Below are 16930 nucleotides of genomic sequence, written 5' to 3' on the forward strand. Positions count from 1 at the left end.
AGATATCAAGATTTAGTCTATATGTGAAATAAAAATTGGGCACATGCTGATTTTTGTTGTTGTTCCATTTAGAAAGAGAGTCTAATCCACCAGAGATGGCGAGAGCTTGGAACCAAGGCAAAAACCTTCAAGAGTATTTAAGAGGAGGCAGCACAGCACAGGTTAGAGACTCATGGTGCCTCAGTTATTATCTGCATGACCTTGAGCAAGTTACTTAACCTCTCTGTGCTTCAGTTTCTCACCTGGAAGAGAGGGGTAGTAGAGTCTGCCTTGCAAGAACGTTTGAAGATACAGCTAGAAGATGTACAGAGAGCCCTCAGCATGCGGCCCAGCGTGTGGTGAGCCTTTGGTCACTGCTATATACCATCACTGACCTGAAAAGCTGTGAACACATCACTTCTGCCCATTTCGCAGCAGGTGCCCTGTACTTACTTCATACCAAACTTCACCTTCTTGTTCTCCACCATCAGGTCACAGATGTATTTGACTGACAGGTACCGAAGCAGCTTGATGTCATAGCCTCTGACCTTATCAAAAAGATGTGTGTCGGAACTTCTGAAACAAAGAGCCAGGGGGAGAAGATGTACTACACATTTGTTCAGAGAAGTTTGGGGGGTGGGGAGTAGGGAGCGTGTTCAAGGAGGTATAGATGTCATTGGTAAGAACTTCTATTTCCCTTCTCCAGAAGACAGAGGGAGGGCCAAGACAGGACAACTGGTTTCAGGGAAGGTGACTTTCTAAGAGATTACTCTGCTCTCTGGGACTCATTTCAAAGGGGAGCAATTGGCAGCCAAAAACCGGGAAAGGGCTTTTGGGCACTACTTCACATTAAGCCAGAAGACTCAAGATAATCTCTGAGTTCTAAAAAAGCAGCAAGCTGGTGGCTGATAGAGTCTTTGAGCTTCCATTAGAGTTTATCTCCCTCCACCCACCCTTTTTCCCATTTATGATCATTTTTAGCCACAGGATTTTCTCATAATGTAACAGGGTGAAATGCGTGTTGGGAGATGGACTTTTGAGAGTTATTTTATCAACTGATCGTGGAATAGTAGCAGGTGAATTCCCTCTACTTAGCAGGTCTAAGAAGCAGAGAGATAAAATTTTTCCTAATCCTCCAGGCTGTCTTTTGATCAGTCATACAGATAAAGGCAAAAGTGGAACAAGTAAACAGTCCCCATTAATTTTTTAATGCCCACTGCTTTGCTGTACACAGCAGTCTCCTCACCAAGAACAGTGTATGCTATGGAAGGCGGCCTGGCTGAGGCCGAGGTCGTCTGATCCCAGGGGAAGAGCCAAACATTCTTGAGCACAAGCCAGGGTTGCTGCTCTTGGAACTAAACAGGCAGAACTGGGCATAGTGAGATGAGTTTTCATGCACCAAGCCATGATTTGGGGCAGCTGATCTTACTAGGGTGCTTGTGTGCATTCCAGAGATGTTTGACACCAGTTAAAGACTTTCCACGGGTACAGACCATGCAAAGGAGCTTTTCCAAAACATCCTTGGGTGTCATTTTCTAAAATCATTTGGAAAGGAGGCAGGAAGAATATGAACCAACCCATTTCCTCTCTTTAAGGGGGTCTAAAAGAGTTCTTTGTATCAAGCTCTATTATGGCATCAATAACAACTTGATGAACTGTGGGATGTCTAGTCTCTGAGTCTCCCACATGGGGACCACAGCCCTTGCCCTGTGCCTTGGCACCAGGTGTGCTGTGTGTTATCCGGCAGGTTGGCTGTCAGCACCCTGGCCACCCCCTGGAAACCATGGGGCTTGAAGACACACACAGATGTCTGAACCCTGTCTCAGACCTGTGGACCCTGGGGCTGGGATATTATGTAGGATGGAGAGAGAATCCTCAGGCATTCGATAAAATCAGCTCTGGTGGAAGCTATGGGATGGACCTTAACAACTCTATTTCAGGGGCATGGATTTAGCAGTGGCAGGAGTGAACCAATGCACTCACCTGTACCAGTGGTGATTATACACCATCGGTATGAAAATGGCCACTAATGGTCACTGACCCCATCCCCAATATAAGCCCAGACCCATAACAACCTGGCACTGACCGAAGAGCGCAGTCCTCCTCTGTGATGTCCTCTGCATCTGCCCAGGCATCATCTGCACCTCCTGCCAGAGAAACCTGTCAGCACCAAGGCTGTTGCACGGGGCTCCTCCCAGGGGCTTCTGGACCAGGCTCCTCCCACCCTGCTCCAGCTCTACATGTCTGTCAGCCCAGATGCCCCATATGCCTGGCAGTCTACTTTACCCCAGCATCTCCCTGAGTGAAGACCAGGCCCCTGGTCTTTCCAGAGCTTACTCGAACTCTCTACCTATGCCACTGTGGCATGGGTGGCTATTCTCTATAACTTGGTTCTTGTTCTTAGAGGATGTGGCTCAACATTTACCTGAGAAAATATAGTTGTAGCCAGTGCGTCCATATAGCTCCCCCCATCCAGCCAGGGTAGCTGACCTGCAAATGTGCTGGGAAAGAAACAACGTTTTCAGATGCTTTTCTGGGTTTTTTTGTTCTTGTTTTTCTCAGCTTTATCGAGATAGAACTGACATACAATATTTGCGTCAAAGTGTACAACATGCTGATTTGACACACATGTATTATTAAACCATTACCACCATAGCATCAACATCTCTATCACGTCATACAATTAACATACAATCTTTTTTTGTGGTGAAAACACAAGATCACCTCTCTTTGCAATGTTCAAGCATGTAACACAATATTAGTAACTATAATCATTCTGTTGTACATTAGGTCTGCAAGTTTGCACCCTCTGGCCAACGGGTCAAGATATTTTTCTCAAGTGTGCACGGTTGGAGGAACTCCTGGGACTCCTCAGATTTTTCTAGGCCCGTTTTCTGAGTCCAGGAGCACTCCCCAAAGTCTTATGAGCTTCGAGGCCACGGTAGTCAGTCTAAAGTATGCCTGGAATTTTTAATCTACATCCTCTGTCAAGAGGGGTATCTCTTCCAAACAGGTGGCACCAAAGCATAACTAAGGGTAAATGGCTAGATTTAGTGGCAGTCACATGTGTAAGTTTTGATGCTGCTGCATATGGATGTGTGCTGGGCGTGGCAATGAAACGTTTACACTATCTTCTTTTTTTTTTTTTAATTTTTTAAAAATGTTTATTTTTGAAACAGAAAGAGACAGAGCATGAGTGAGGGAGGGGCAGAGAGACAGACAGGGAGACAGAATCTGAAGCAGGCTCCAGGCTCTGAGCTGTCAGCACAGAGCCCGAGGCAGGGCTCGAACTCACGAACTGCGAGATCATGACCTGAGCCGAAGTCGGACGCGTCACTGAGCCACCCAGGCGCCCTACACTATCGTCTCACTAAATTTTCACAATGAGCCCATGAGGTAGATGTGGCAGGTGGCATGCACTGTTGCTGCTTCACAGAAGAAAGGCACAGAGAGGTGAAGTGATGTGTCAGGTCATACCATGAGGGGCAAGCTGGGATTTCATCTAGACCCACCTACCTCCAAACCCTGCATGCTGAGCAGCATATAGAACTGTTCAGTGCAGGGATGAGCAACCTTTGAAGCAGGTGGGTCAATTAAGGGAGAAATGTGGGGGGGATATTTTTTTTTTAAAGAAATTACATTTCTTTCCTCCTTATCAAGGAAATGTAGTAGCTGTAACTGCATATGCAAGCACCCCCAAGTTTCACTAAAGGCTGGGAGTGGCAGTGAGGGGATAGGAGATCACACCAGAGAGAGGGGCGGCTATTTGACAGAGGGGTGAGGTTCATTCCTGAATGGGTTACACAGACTGGCAATGTAAAGCGCGTCCTTGGAAGACTGTGAAAATACTGCCTGAAGGCTTCTGCTCTGTTAGATAATGGGAAAGAAACAGTTATGTAGCTATAAGGAAAGGGCTGTGGGTGGGAGCGACCAGGTCACCTTCTGGCTCTCTAGAGGTAGTGGCAGGCTGAGAGAGAGGGCAGGTAACAGAAAAGCAACCTGGATGCCACCTGAGGAAGGTGGGGTGGTTTTTTAGGGCTGGGGACAAGAGATTTGCGGGAAGGCTGTCCTGGAAGCCTGCAACTAAGGACCTGGGCCTGAGCAGGATGCACTCCCATGGGGGCTGCTTCATTCTTTCTGGGTCCACAAGCATTTTGAAAATCTGATGAAAATGAGCAACTGTCTCCAGAAAAAAATGTACATACCACAGGTCACATTTTAGAGGTTCCTAGACTCTCCCAAGTCCGTCCACGGACCCATCTCTAGATCCTACTAAGAGTCCCTGCTCTGCAGGGACCATTCCAGTAAGCAGAAGCAGGGAAGTGGAGAACTGGAGCAGGGAAGAGCCAATCCCCAGCTTTAGAACCCACAAAACTCTCACGGTAAGTAGGGAGGGCACATTCAACTTGACAGTTGTTTTTGTTTTTTGAGGCATCAACAGTCATTTTTATTACGCTCAGATCAGAAGTCTGTGGGTCTTGAGGACCTCTGTAGATCTGTCGATTTTCTTCTCCAGGTTCTTTCCAGCCTGTTTCTGTAGCTTCAGGAGCTGCTTTTTCATCCAGCAATGGATGTTGGCCTTCTCCTTCCTCTTCTTTTCCGGGGTGGTGGTTACTGCCCAGTACTTCCAGCCAACCTCGTGAGCCAGAAGCCCCAGGTAAGCAAACTTTCATGTAGGCTTCAGACACACAACCCTGAGGGCAGCAAGAACCACCACCTGCTTTTTCTTGTCATAGGGTGGCGGGATCCCATCCAACACCTTGAGGCAGTCCAGGGCGGCCTGGTCTTGGCTGGTCTTGTGGAGCAGCATGCCTCACGCTGTCCACCCAAAGATCCATTTTGGTGCTCTGAATTGGTAGGGGCCACAGGGTGGGTTGGTGTTCCTTGGCTTGTGGAGAAAGGCCAGGTACTTCAACTTGTTTCTGTAGAAATTGCCAGAAATGCTGATGTCTTCACAGGGCACAACAATGACCTTCAACCCCAACAGCATCTGCCTGGCCACGATGGCCACCAGCTGGCCCAGGAGACAGTGTCGGCCACTGAGCACCAGGACCTGCCTTCAGCAGCCACTTGGGAAAGCTTGTTGGCATTTGAACAGCATGTGTTCTCATGCCTACCCTCCCCCCATCACCTAAGTTGCTTGCACCAAATCTCACTCTTTGCATATTTTCTGTTAAATCTTTTCAGAGCACGCACACGCTGTCTTTGGCTCCGGAGTTTTGAGACTGTTTCTTGAACTCTTTTCAAGGTTCAGATACCTCTTTCTGTCCCAGTTCTCCCATACTCTTAGATCTGTCCTTGCCTTTTCGGTAAGTCAGGCAGTCAGATCTGGGCCCAGAGGACTCATCAGATTGAAGAGAGAGGGTGAGCTGGCTAACTCCCCAAGTGAGGCACCAACCCCCTCTGAAGAAAGGTCCTGAGGTGGAACCTGGCAGAAGCTGTACTGCATTGCAGATTCTAACCCCTGACTCCTGCTGCTCAGCCTCATGGCTCCAATCCATGACCCCGCCATTTCTGCACTTTAAGCTTGACTGAGAAATCAGGATGCACTGTGAATGCCCTCCATTGGTCTAATTATGAATGGCCTCTAATTCTGCACAAGGAACATCGCTCTGTAGGATTTGTTCATCTCGTAACCAACTCTGGCACAGGGAAAAAAGTGGCAGACCTTTGTTCCCCATCTCTTACGGGAGGAAACAAAGAGAAAGATGACGTGTCCTAATTTTCACTGTCTAAAAGCCAGATACAAGTGCTGGGGGAAAAATGGCATGGGAGAACATCTTACCCTTAAATGCTTGAACTGTCTTAGAAAATTTTGATAATGAATCTTATTTAACCCATTTATATTCAAATATTACAACAACATATAATCACTTTAAAAACCATTAATATTTTACTTTTTTTGTACGAAATCTTCAAAACCTGATCTGTAGTTTACACTTTCAGCACATCTAAACTAGAATGCTTTACTTTCACTAATTAAAAGAAATTTTTTAAGTAATCTCTATGCTCATGACCCTGAGACAAGAGTTACATGGTCTACAGACGGAGCTAGTCAGATGCCCCTTTACTTTTAGCATTTAAAGAGAAAAGCAGTCCTGCCCCCAAATAGTGTTGTTTAACCAAAAAAATTTATTATTGTTTCAGCTCTAAATTGACTGAAATAAAATCAAATGTTTAGCTCTTTAGTGGCACTAGCCACACTGAACTGAGTTTTGAAGAAGCAAGCACTTCTTAATATACCTGCCTTCCTGAACCCAGCAGAGAAGTTCTGGTAACAAACACTGCCATCACTGCACTAGTTACCAAGAGCCTGCTGTGTGCCACAAATCCGAGGATGAGATCCCATTCTCCTACCTTTCCTAACCTTGCTCTCAACTGCCTGTCCACTTGCCTGCCACTCACTGAGCTCCACAAGGACAAGGACCGCCTTATTCATCTCTGTCACCCTAGACACTAGCACAGGGCCCACTCTTGCTCTATCCAAGAGTAGTAGCTAAGTTTGCACTTACAAGCCAAGTTGGTACTTTGCTAGGTGCTGGAAGGACAAGAGTCAGACACGGCCCCTGTCCTCAAAGGGATTAAGGCAGAAAGGAAATTACAGACATTCAAACACACAAGCAGAACGAAGCACACTGTAGGGAGGCGTAAAGTGAGTGAACACCGATTGTGTCAGGGGAAGCCAAAGGGTATGAAACGGTATCAGGCCGCCTGGACAAGAAGGTGTAATAAGAGAAGAAACCGGGATTAATGGCAAAGCCCTCATAAACATTTATGAATGCCAAGGACTCCTTGGAATAATCCTTCTACTCACTGCCCTTCCTCTGAAATCAGGTGGTTTAGGGCTCTTTTCTCATAGACTCGTCTAGTCTGTAAGTGCAAACAATCTGCCATTCAGCAACCCCACTTGTTCAGCTGTTCAGCGTGGCATTTCCAAAACACATTCAGGAAAGTTCCTTACTCATGGTCTGCAGACAAATGAGAAACACCAGACTTGACAAAGCTACACAGGTCTCTCAGCTACAAGATGTCTCAGAGCCTTTGTTATATTAATGTACATGTACCAACATACTTTCTGAATTTGGAGCCTGGAGGCTAGGCCAAATCTACTATCACTGTGTGACAGAGAATGCTTTTCACAAGCATATCCTTAAAATACTGTTCTCTGGGGGACACCTGGGTGGCTCAGTTGGTTGAGTGTCCGACTTCGGCTCAGGTCATGATCTTGCAGTTTGTGAGTTCGAGCCCCGCATCGGGCTCTGTGCAGACAGCTCAGAGACTGGAGCCTGCTTCGGATTCTGTTTCTCCCTCTCTCTCTGCCCCTTCCCCACTCATGCTCTGTCTCTCTCTCTCTCAAAAATGAATAAACGTTAAAAAAAATTTTTTTTAATAAATAAATAAATAAATAAATAAATAAATAAATTACTGTTCTCTGGAATACACTTTGGGAAACACTGGTTTGAGTATTACCTATATAATTTCTAGTGACAAGCACTATGCTCTAGTGACAAGAGCAGTGGTCTTTAAACTGGAGTTCAGGAACTTGCAGGAAGATGCCAACTTCCCAAAGGGGGAAGGGGCACAAAAAGCTGTAAGGTGATCAGCTTCAGGAGCTTCCATACAAGCTTTCCCTAAAATATACCTTCCCAAGGAAGCCTTCACTCAAGTCCCCTTTCCTAACCCCCTTTCACATTTGCCCTTCTCCCATTTTACAAAAGAAAGGCACAAAGGGGTCCAAACAAGGCTCACATCTCTCCTCCTCGCTGCCCTGGCACTCAACCACCCACTGGATAACCACAGCTGGACTCTGCAAGACACTGGGACTGCAACATGTGCCCTCAAGTATCTGCCCACTGAATAAAGAGACTGTGTTTGCTCCCCTCCCCTCCTCCAGGCTCTCCCTACTTCAGTCCGCTCCTCCTAGGCTAATCCTCCTGAAAAAGCTACTTTCATCCTGTATTTCCCTGTTCAAAAATCACACTGCTCTCCTGGCAAATGCAAGCACCATGGTCAGCATTTGGCCTCCTGCAATCAGTCCCTTCCATGCTCTGGCCTGGCATGAACCTTCCACTTCAGTGAGGGAGGCATCCTGGCCCCTCTAGTTCCTGTCTCCATGCCTTTTCCCATGTTGCATCACTTGCTCAGAAAACCCTCCCACCCGTCTGCCGGCTAGCATTGTTTTTCCTCCGGTGCTTTCAAGCTATGTCCTGCTCTCTAAATGAGGCTATCAGTGGCTCAATCCACACTGCTAGCCCTGTGTTTCTCTTACACCACACCGCAGGGCCCTAAATTTCAGTGTGGAAGCCTGAGGGAACTCCAGGTAAGTTCAACCCCCCAGCTCTCTTGGTAAACTTGGCGAAGTTATTTAATCCCTTAGTTTCATCTGCAAAACGAGACCATCCATTACATTAAAGGATTATGAAAAGACAGGTAAAATGAGACCACACTGGGGACCCAAATTAACAACCATTACTAGAGTATAAGCTCCATAAGGGTAAAGACTGTCTACACACTGATGTATCTTATGGCTTGAAACATAATACACATTCAATAAACACTTAGTAAATTATATGATTGAAAGAACGAACACATAACAATGTATTAACTTACTTGATCTAATCTACCCCATAAACCTTTGATGTAGGTATGATTGTCATTCCTACTTCTACAGACGAGGAAACTGAGGCCTTGTATAGAAAGAAGAGAGCCAGGATCTGAACCCAGGCAGTCTCCAAAACACAGGGTGGGGTACTCTGGTGTGACTATCCCTTCCCTACATAGACTACCGTGAAAGGTGGTGTAAGAATTGGTCTGTTTTCTCTGGGCTGCTTTGCACAGCACCAGGCACCCAGTAATTACCTAACATTGCGCTGGCAAATGCCAAGAACAAGACAACCCTACACTTTGCATTAAGCCAGTTACCCTGAAGAAGGTCTCAGAGAGTGTGAGGCTATGGTACGTTCTTACCTTGCCCTTGAACAGGATCACCGGGCACACAAACCGTCCTCTGCACCTGGCTGTCTTGCTACGGTTGACGAGGTCTTGCAACTTGCTCACTTGCACGGTGCTCTGAAACCTAATGCACAGGCAAGAGACAGGTCAGACTGGTTTCTAAGTGGGCATTTTGTGTGTGTGTGTGTGTGTGTGTGTGTGTGTGTGTGTTTTCACAAAGACCCCATGAGAGGTCTGCATATGTGTGTGTCAATACTCATTTGGAATTTAGTAAATGCTTTAATCCCTAAATTCTAGATCACAGATAAATTTTTTTCAGGAAAAGAAAAAAAATGCTGTATTATAGGTATTAAAATTTAAGTCATCCTGATTTTAGAAGCTTTAAGATGAAAAAAACAGTGAGCTACTTTGAAGACATGGGATACAAAACAGAAACACACACAGCAAACTGGGTGTTGACCATGTCTAAAGTACACTTTTTTCCTCCCATTATAGGACAATAGGTGCCCTGCGGAGTGTATGGAAATCATAGCGCCATTTTTGTGAACTTTCAGGGGGCAGGGTAAGCTGAAGGCTCACATCTCACATGGTGATAAGCTTCTGAAACTTCCTCAACATCCCAATTGTCTCTAACAGTCCAAACAGTAAACAGGGCAGGTAATGTTGGAGCAATGGAAGTAAAAAGAAGCTATGTGTGGCATGGAGAAATAAAGTAGTTAATCCAGTGGGTGTGGTAAGGGAACTTCCAAAACAGGAGTCAGGTTGAGAGATAAGCTCTGGCAAGGCACACCCAGGTCAAATCAGTAGACCCGTAAAAAAAAAAAAAAGGGTCTCCTTTTAAAGACTCACCTACCCATCTTGAGCAAAACACTCCACATCAGCCAGTCAGAGCTTCTGGTTGCACAAGAAATGAGAGGCAGGAAAGTTAAAGAGCGGGAAGCTAAGTAGATCAAGTGAGCAGAAGGGAGAGAAGACACTCCTGTTCCCTCCTTACAAGGGCTGCACTTCCAGGTCAAGTCCTAGAGGGCATTTAATTCCTTCTATGTCCTAATCCTTCTAGGCACCCACGTTACTGCACACGGCACACACATACAAATAACCGTTTCCGAATGCGTAAGTTCAATGCCTCCTACACATCTGTGGTATCTTTTTAGGCCTATATGGATGTTGTAGGGATTAATAAAGTCTTTTAGAAATACTACTGATTTTTTAGTAGTCTTCATAGATCTATTCACAAGACATAGTTACTAAAAAAATAACTACTATCAAGTGGGGGTCTGAAATTGAAGTTAAAAAGGGGTTTTCAGATAAAAACCTGGACCAACAGTTTGATGATCTTGGAAGACAACAAGGGGGTAAAGGAACAGAATTTACACTTCCCATGGCGTATTCTTCTGTAAGGTCTGATTTAAGATGTTACTTTTGTAATTTTTTTTTTCCCTTTTTGAAGAAAGGAAGAAAGGAAACTTGAAGAGGCTGGCGTGTTCTTCAAGCTGTGTGTAGGGTGGCACTGGCCCCCCACCAGGCCCCAGAAAATTCATGGCTCACTGAAAACCAAGTTCTGCCACTTCCCCTCACTCAGTTTCTCTATGAAATAAAAAGGCACCTCAGTACAAAATAATCTAATTGAACTTAGGTGCCAGGAAAATACGAAACAGAGAGCACATATAATACTGTCTACAACAGTCTTCCTCTCACGTTCTGGTGGCCTCAGGCCATTTTCACAGATCTGGTCAGCAACATCTATTGCAACAGAATCTCAGTCACAACAGCAGCTCCCTCTGAGTTCTAAATGCCTTGAAACTGCATTGGATTCTCCCAGGTTGAGACCACCCGTTCCACAAACTCCACAAAACCAAGATGGAGAACATGCCAATATTTCCCTCGTAGGGGCTCTGGGCAGTCGTTTAATGTAGAAGCAGGCATACTTTTTTTCTGGTTAGGCTAGGTGGTTTATTTTGCTGGTTCTCCTACTCAAAGAACTGATTCAGTTTCTGTTCTCAGTGGTTCCTGTTTTTATTTTTATTATCTCTTGGCCTTAGGATCTTTTTCTTACAGTGCTAAGCAGTGAGCTGTGTCTGGCACATGATACTCAGAACTGAGTGAATAAATGTTGGCTTGTATATTTATGTTGGTCTTGTGGGACTGAGCTATCAACCTGTGCAATCTGATGCTATCTCTGGGTAGACAGTGGCAGAATTGAGCTGAATTATAGGACACCCAACTGGTGTCCAAGAATTGGTGGTGTGGGGGAGCCTCCAGCCCCTCCCACATGGGAATTAGGTACAGAACTTAACCACCACCCCCCAAGGCCTCATCTGTACATCCCCTAATTCCGTCTCTTGTTACACTATCATTGCTTATTTATTGGTCTTTGTTACCCACAAGACCTAAGAGGAGGGACTTCATCTATCTGGCAGGGCTTCCACTGCATCCCTGGGGACTGCCACATGGCAGCAGCTCAAGGAGTTCTTGTTGACAAACACATGTCTTGGCTGTTCAGAGATCCCTGACCAGGCTTCTATTCCCAGATGATGGGCTAAACCGGGGAGGGGGATTAACAGAACTAAACTGCTTCCTGAATCCAGTTCTATCCTGTGTAATGGGGTGTAATTAGTGTCATATTAACACCAAAGCCAGGTATCTAAAAAAACAAAAAATTCTGCTTCCTCTCATCTGAATGTGCATGTACTGCCTTCTCTTCAACAGCACTGCCCACTCAGAATTACTTCAAGGCCTTAGAAGGAGTAAAAAGTAAAACAAACTCCAGTAACTCCTTGAGGGTTATGAATATACCACCACGGCCCTGGCCTAGAAGGGGCGACCCTGCTGGTGGAAGAAGTGTGGTGGTGACAGAAAGAAAAGGCAGACAGATGGACACAGCAGAGTGAGGAAGACACAGATTTTAAACCCATCCTGCTTACCACTTCTGTGATCTCAGGGAAAGGCAAGTTACTTCTCTGGGTTTTAACTTTCTCTTCCGTACAATGAATGGGAAGTGATGCTACCTACTTCACTGAGTAGGTGCAGGACTTGAGTGAGCTACTGTGTGGAACCCTAACACCTGCCAAACAGTAGGCACTCAACACACATTATTAGTTTCCTCTTCTTTAAGGGCTAGACTGAGTCAGCACTGAACTGGTTTCCTTCCAGGAAAAGCTTCTGTGAGGTCACCAAGACTGAGTTCCTTAATGCACTGCTACTACAGGGTGGTCTGGTATCACCTGGCAGCTGGTGAGAAAATGCAGGAGCTCAGGCCCCAGTCAGACCTACTGAATCAGATTTTGCATTATAACTAAAGCCACAGGTGATTCACTCAGAGTCTGCTTGGAGAAGCACCATCCTGACTACAACTGAGCTTAATATCAGAATGCCATCAGGGCACCAAGGTAAAACCACCAGCCAAAAGTGAAGGGGGTGGAGAGGAGGGCGAGGGCAAGGAAAAAGAGATCTTGTTCAGAAATTTTAGCGTAAGGGTTTATAGATGGTGAGTCTACCTAATTCTGAAAGAAGTTATGAAGAGACAGAAACCATGTATAACGGAGCCATCACAAAGCCCAAATCTTTAGGCTCAGAGATCCCTGGGGTTCTTAAGCTACACAACTGGGGATATGATACAGTTTCTATCATCTACATACAATCTGTTTTTCTAACACATTCATTTTTCTTAGTGAACCCCACCACAACGTCGTGAGACGGCACACTTAGTAGACATTACGTTTTACAGATAAGGAAACTAAGGTTTAGTCTTTAAACTCCTCTGACCTGGTTATTCTGCTTGAAAGCCTTCTCTGACTCCCTGTGGCATATAGCAGTGGCTCTCAGGCTACAGCATATGTAAGATTCATCTAGGGAGCTAAGAATGTAGATTCTGGAAATCCTGATTCAGGGGCCCCAAAATCTATGATTTTAGGGGATACTAACATAATAAAAACCACTAACACCCACAAGTCCACACTCCTTGGCCTGAGGATCAAGACCATATACAAATTGGTCCTTTAGGACTTGTCAGGACTGCGACTCATCCTTCTAATTCCAGCTGAAGAGGCTCTCTACCATGGGGTCTTCCCAAACACACACATTCCAGGCAGAATTAACCATTCTCCCTGGTTTGTCTGCAGAAGCACTTCTCAAACTTTAATGTGCATCCAAATCACTAGGGCATCTCGTTAGGCTGTGATTTTGCTTCAGTGGCTCTGGGGCCAAAGATTCAGTGTCTCCAGCCAGTTCCTGGGTGCACTGAAGGGACACTTTGAATAGCGAGGGCCTGCCACACTGCACAGCATGACTCTACTATAGCACTCATCATAATATCGCACCTACAGGGCCGTGCTTTCACAGATCCTGTGAACAATAGTTCCTGGATTCTCTTAAAATCAGCAGCAAACACGGAAACTAGGGGAACAAACTTAGAGATCAACATAAAGCATTTCCTGGAGCCTCCAGGCTGTGATTATTTATTAGTGTCAAACAGCCTACAGGTTGTATCCTGTGGCAGGTGCCTTATATATCTGTTTTTGTTTCACCTGTTGTTACCCCACAGAAAGCACTCAGGCCTTGGTAGGCCCTCAGTAAACAGTAGCTCTTATTTCTGATTCTTACAATAAATACGTCAGGCTTGTAATAGCCCCACTTATCATCAGGGATTGCACCAGCCACTTTCTAAACAGAGGCAGAGACTTGCCGATGAGAAAATGAAGAGACAAAAAGATTAAATAATTTGCTCAAGATAGTTATACAGCCAGTGTGTAACTCAAGCAGTCTGACCACAGACTTCAGGCTCTTAAGCTCTACATATGGTTAAGTGCTCTTAAGAACTTTGACACAGCATACCTCCCACCCATACTCTCTTAAAAAAAAAGGATACTAGGGTTCAGAAAGGTGAGGTGTGAAATAAGCTGTCTTAAGTCAGTGAGCGCTAGGTAGGGGAGAAATAGTCCACTACTGTGACTTCCAACCACTCACTCTATGCCATACTACTTTGTCAGTCTAACTTATCAAACCCTGAATGAACCAAAGACACCAAGAAGGCTTCAAACCTGAGGAAAGTGAGTCTACCCCGCCCAGCTCCCCACCCAGTTGCAAACTTCCTGACTCAGTGGATGAGCTGTCAGAGCCTCCCCAGACAGGCACACTCTAGTTACATGATGCTCACGTGTCTTTCTCCTTCTCAGAACTTTCATACTCCAGGAACACGATGTGCTGGGGGTAGTGGCCACAGATATCCCCATTCACATTTTGGATCACACTGTAACAGTAGTCTCGGCCAAACAGCTCCAGACATCTCTTCTCAATGCGCTCAACCTGCACAGAGGAGGACACCTGAGCATAAAGAATATTCTGGGATTCTGAGTATGAGAATTAGACAGTTCGTGACCTGGACAGGTCACTGGGAATGACATGTGCCTCAGTGATTATTATTCAATGCCTGGAAGAGACACTTTGCTGGGACACAGGCCCTGATGTGTATTTCATTAATTTATATGCAGTATGCTTTGGGAGGGTCTCTAAGCCCCTCAGTGTTGCAGTGAAACTGTTAAGCATTCCAAGGAAAGGATTAGTTTTCATGAGATTTTCAAGGGGGTCCACAATCCATAAAATATAAAGAACTCTTGCTCTAGGTTACTTTAGCACTAATCCATTTTCTTCCCTTGGCTCCAGATTATTCCCCATTCTACAGCCACAGACAAGTACCTAGACATTCTAGTTGTTGTAATGAGTAAAAGCTACACACAAGGCTATCTCCCTACACTCTATTTTATTTGTCAAATAGAAGGAAGAGCTTCTCTTAAAACTGTTCTTGTTTAGTTCGGGGAAAGGTCCACTAGAAAAAAGGCATAAGAAATGTAATATCTTGAGAAGTCAACAAGAGATCAGGAATCTTGGAGAGGCTTTAAGGCCAGATGTCGTGAAAGTCAGGTCTAATTCATAACCACTCTAATCTTCAGGGGTATAAGATGGAAGAGGAAAAAACTCACAGTGGCTTAGATGAGGAATTCTCAAATTTTAAGATACATGAGGATCATGATGAAACCTATTTAAAAATGTAAATTCCAAGTTGCCATCCTCAGAAATTCTGACTCAGTAGAAATAGATGGGAGCAAGGAACCTTTATTTTTAACAATGCTGAAACGGGCACCTGGGTGGCTCAGTTAAGTGTCCGACTCTTGATTTTGGCTCAGGTAATGATCCCAGCGTCATGGATAAAGTCCCATATCCAGCTCTGTGCTGACAGCATGGAGCCTGCTTGGGATTCTCTCTCCCTCCTTCTGTGCTCCTCTCTCACTCGTGCTCGCACTCAACTTTCTCTCTCAAAAATAAATAAACTTTAAGAAAATAAAGTAAAAAATAACTCACAGACCAAAGTTTATTTATCCAAATGAAAACAATTTAAAAAAACAAACAGGGACACCTGGGCGGTTGTCAGTTAAATGTCCGACTTCAGTTCAGGTCATGATCTCATGGTTCGTAGGTTTGAGCCCCGCATGCAGCTCTGTGCTGACAGTGTAGAGCCTGCTTGGGATTCTCTCTCTCTGCCCCTACCCTCATTTGCATGCCCTCTCTCAAAATAAATAAAGTTAAAAACAAACAAAGAATGCTGAAACAGGTGGTCCCCAGGCTAAGCTCTGAAAAACACTCTGTTGTTTGGAGAGTGGGGAAGTCCCATCATTACTGAAGTCTCCCCTAGGTTACTCCAGAGAATAGAATGATGCCAAGTGCAGTATGCTCCAGCGGTTCCCTAAGTTCCATGGCTCAGAATGGAACAGAACCCACTAGAAAGCCTGATATTAAACTTACCAACAGCACGTGGGGAATAAGAGGAGGATTCCCAAGATTCCTGTTTGACTGTCAAACAGTACCTAGGATGGGAATGGCCTTACTAGACTGGATGCCTTCCAGATCTGGCAATAAGGAGACTAAAGGGAATCCCAAGGGGAGAAAAAAGAGGAACTGAGACTGGCTTCTGATAAAGGAATAGAGACAGTGTGGGCTGTTTTCCTGCTAGGGGAAGGAAAGGGATGAGCTTAAGTCTAAAGTCACGCTAAGCCTGTATAAGGAAGCAACACACCCGGTTCTTGTCTCGGTTCCACTCTGACCTCTGACCAGGAGAAATCCTCTAGACCATTTAAACCTGAGGGCTTTTGTACCCACATCTGATACACGGGAACAACCCTCCTCACCTTCCCCTCTCTAATCTCTGAACATGATCCCTCAGCTCTGACCTCCAAACCCCTTGTTTCAAACCAAAGGACGTCCTTTCTTGGCTCATTGTGTGACCAGTTCCTTCTTTTCCGGTTTTTAAACCCGACCCTTACTCTCCAGGTCCAGACCCCGGGAACTTCCCGCTCTCCTTCCTCTGATCCCTGACCTCAGCCTTTCCGTCTGTAACTTCTCAAACCTAGGAACTTCTCTTTGTGCTTATCACACCTTGCAACTCACCTTTGAGCCGCCCGTCCCGCTACAGTCCTTGGCCCGGTACTGAGTCCGGGAGAATTCCTCCAGCAGCTCCCCGAGCCCTGGCTCCTGAGGCGGCGGGTTGCCCGAAGAAGCCGAGGGCCCCGCTGAGGCGGCAGCGGCTGCCCTAGCGCCGGCCATGGCCCAGCCCTGCTTCCCCTTCAGCACCCCACGACCCCTCAGCGCGCCTCAGCCCTGCCCATGGCACCTGGAGGCACCAACTCCGAAACCTCCCGAACAGCCTCAGCCGCCGCCTTCCCTTTCCACTTCCGGCCCCGCCCCACCCTGCCGGATGTTTACTTCGGCCCTGGCCAATCCGAGCCCGGGACTCGCGCCCTGCCCCGTGATTACCGGCCCACCTCCAAATGCGGAGCGATCCAAGTGGTCTAGGGAGAGGTAGCCGGGGCAACTCGTAGATCCCTCTTGCTCCGCCCCTCGGGGTTTCCCCTGGGGAAGCCGGGCTAAACCACTGAGGCTGCGGGAGGGGTGTTAGTACGGGAACGAGGAGGAAGGAACTATGGGAAAGAAGAGGAAGACTGGAATA

General features: G+C 46.0%; 1 protein-coding gene and 1 pseudogene across 8 annotated transcripts in view; both read right to left on the minus strand.

Annotated features, from left to right (window-relative positions):
- Positions 1-16668, minus strand: part of MTMR14 (myotubularin related protein 14) — a 44826-nt gene extending 28158 nt beyond the window's left edge. For 3 of the 8 annotated variants that reach the window (XM_027042588.2, XM_053218977.1, XM_053218976.1), the window contains exons 1-6: positions 16372-16668; positions 14087-14235; positions 8947-9055; positions 2405-2480; positions 2066-2126; positions 433-555 (exon numbers count right to left, since the gene is read on the minus strand). In XM_027042588.2, the coding sequence (XP_026898389.1) occupies positions 433-555; positions 2066-2126; positions 2405-2480; positions 8947-9055; positions 14087-14235; positions 16372-16527 (674 nt within the window). In that variant the 5' untranslated portion in view covers positions 16528-16668. The remainder of the gene's footprint in view (positions 1-432; positions 556-2065; positions 2127-2404; positions 2481-8946; positions 9056-14086; positions 14236-16371) is intronic. The other 5 variants (XM_053218975.1, XM_053218974.1, XM_027042587.2 and 2 more) reach the window with 3 other exon arrangements.
- LOC106972334 (60S ribosomal protein L13a-like) lies at positions 2487-5467 on the minus strand (annotated as a pseudogene).
- Positions 16669-16930: the final 262 nt, after the last annotated feature.

Source organism: Acinonyx jubatus, chromosome A2, assembly GCF_027475565.1.
Source record: "Acinonyx jubatus isolate Ajub_Pintada_27869175 chromosome A2, VMU_Ajub_asm_v1.0, whole genome shotgun sequence".
NCBI lineage: Eukaryota > Metazoa > Chordata > Mammalia > Carnivora > Felidae > Acinonyx > Acinonyx jubatus.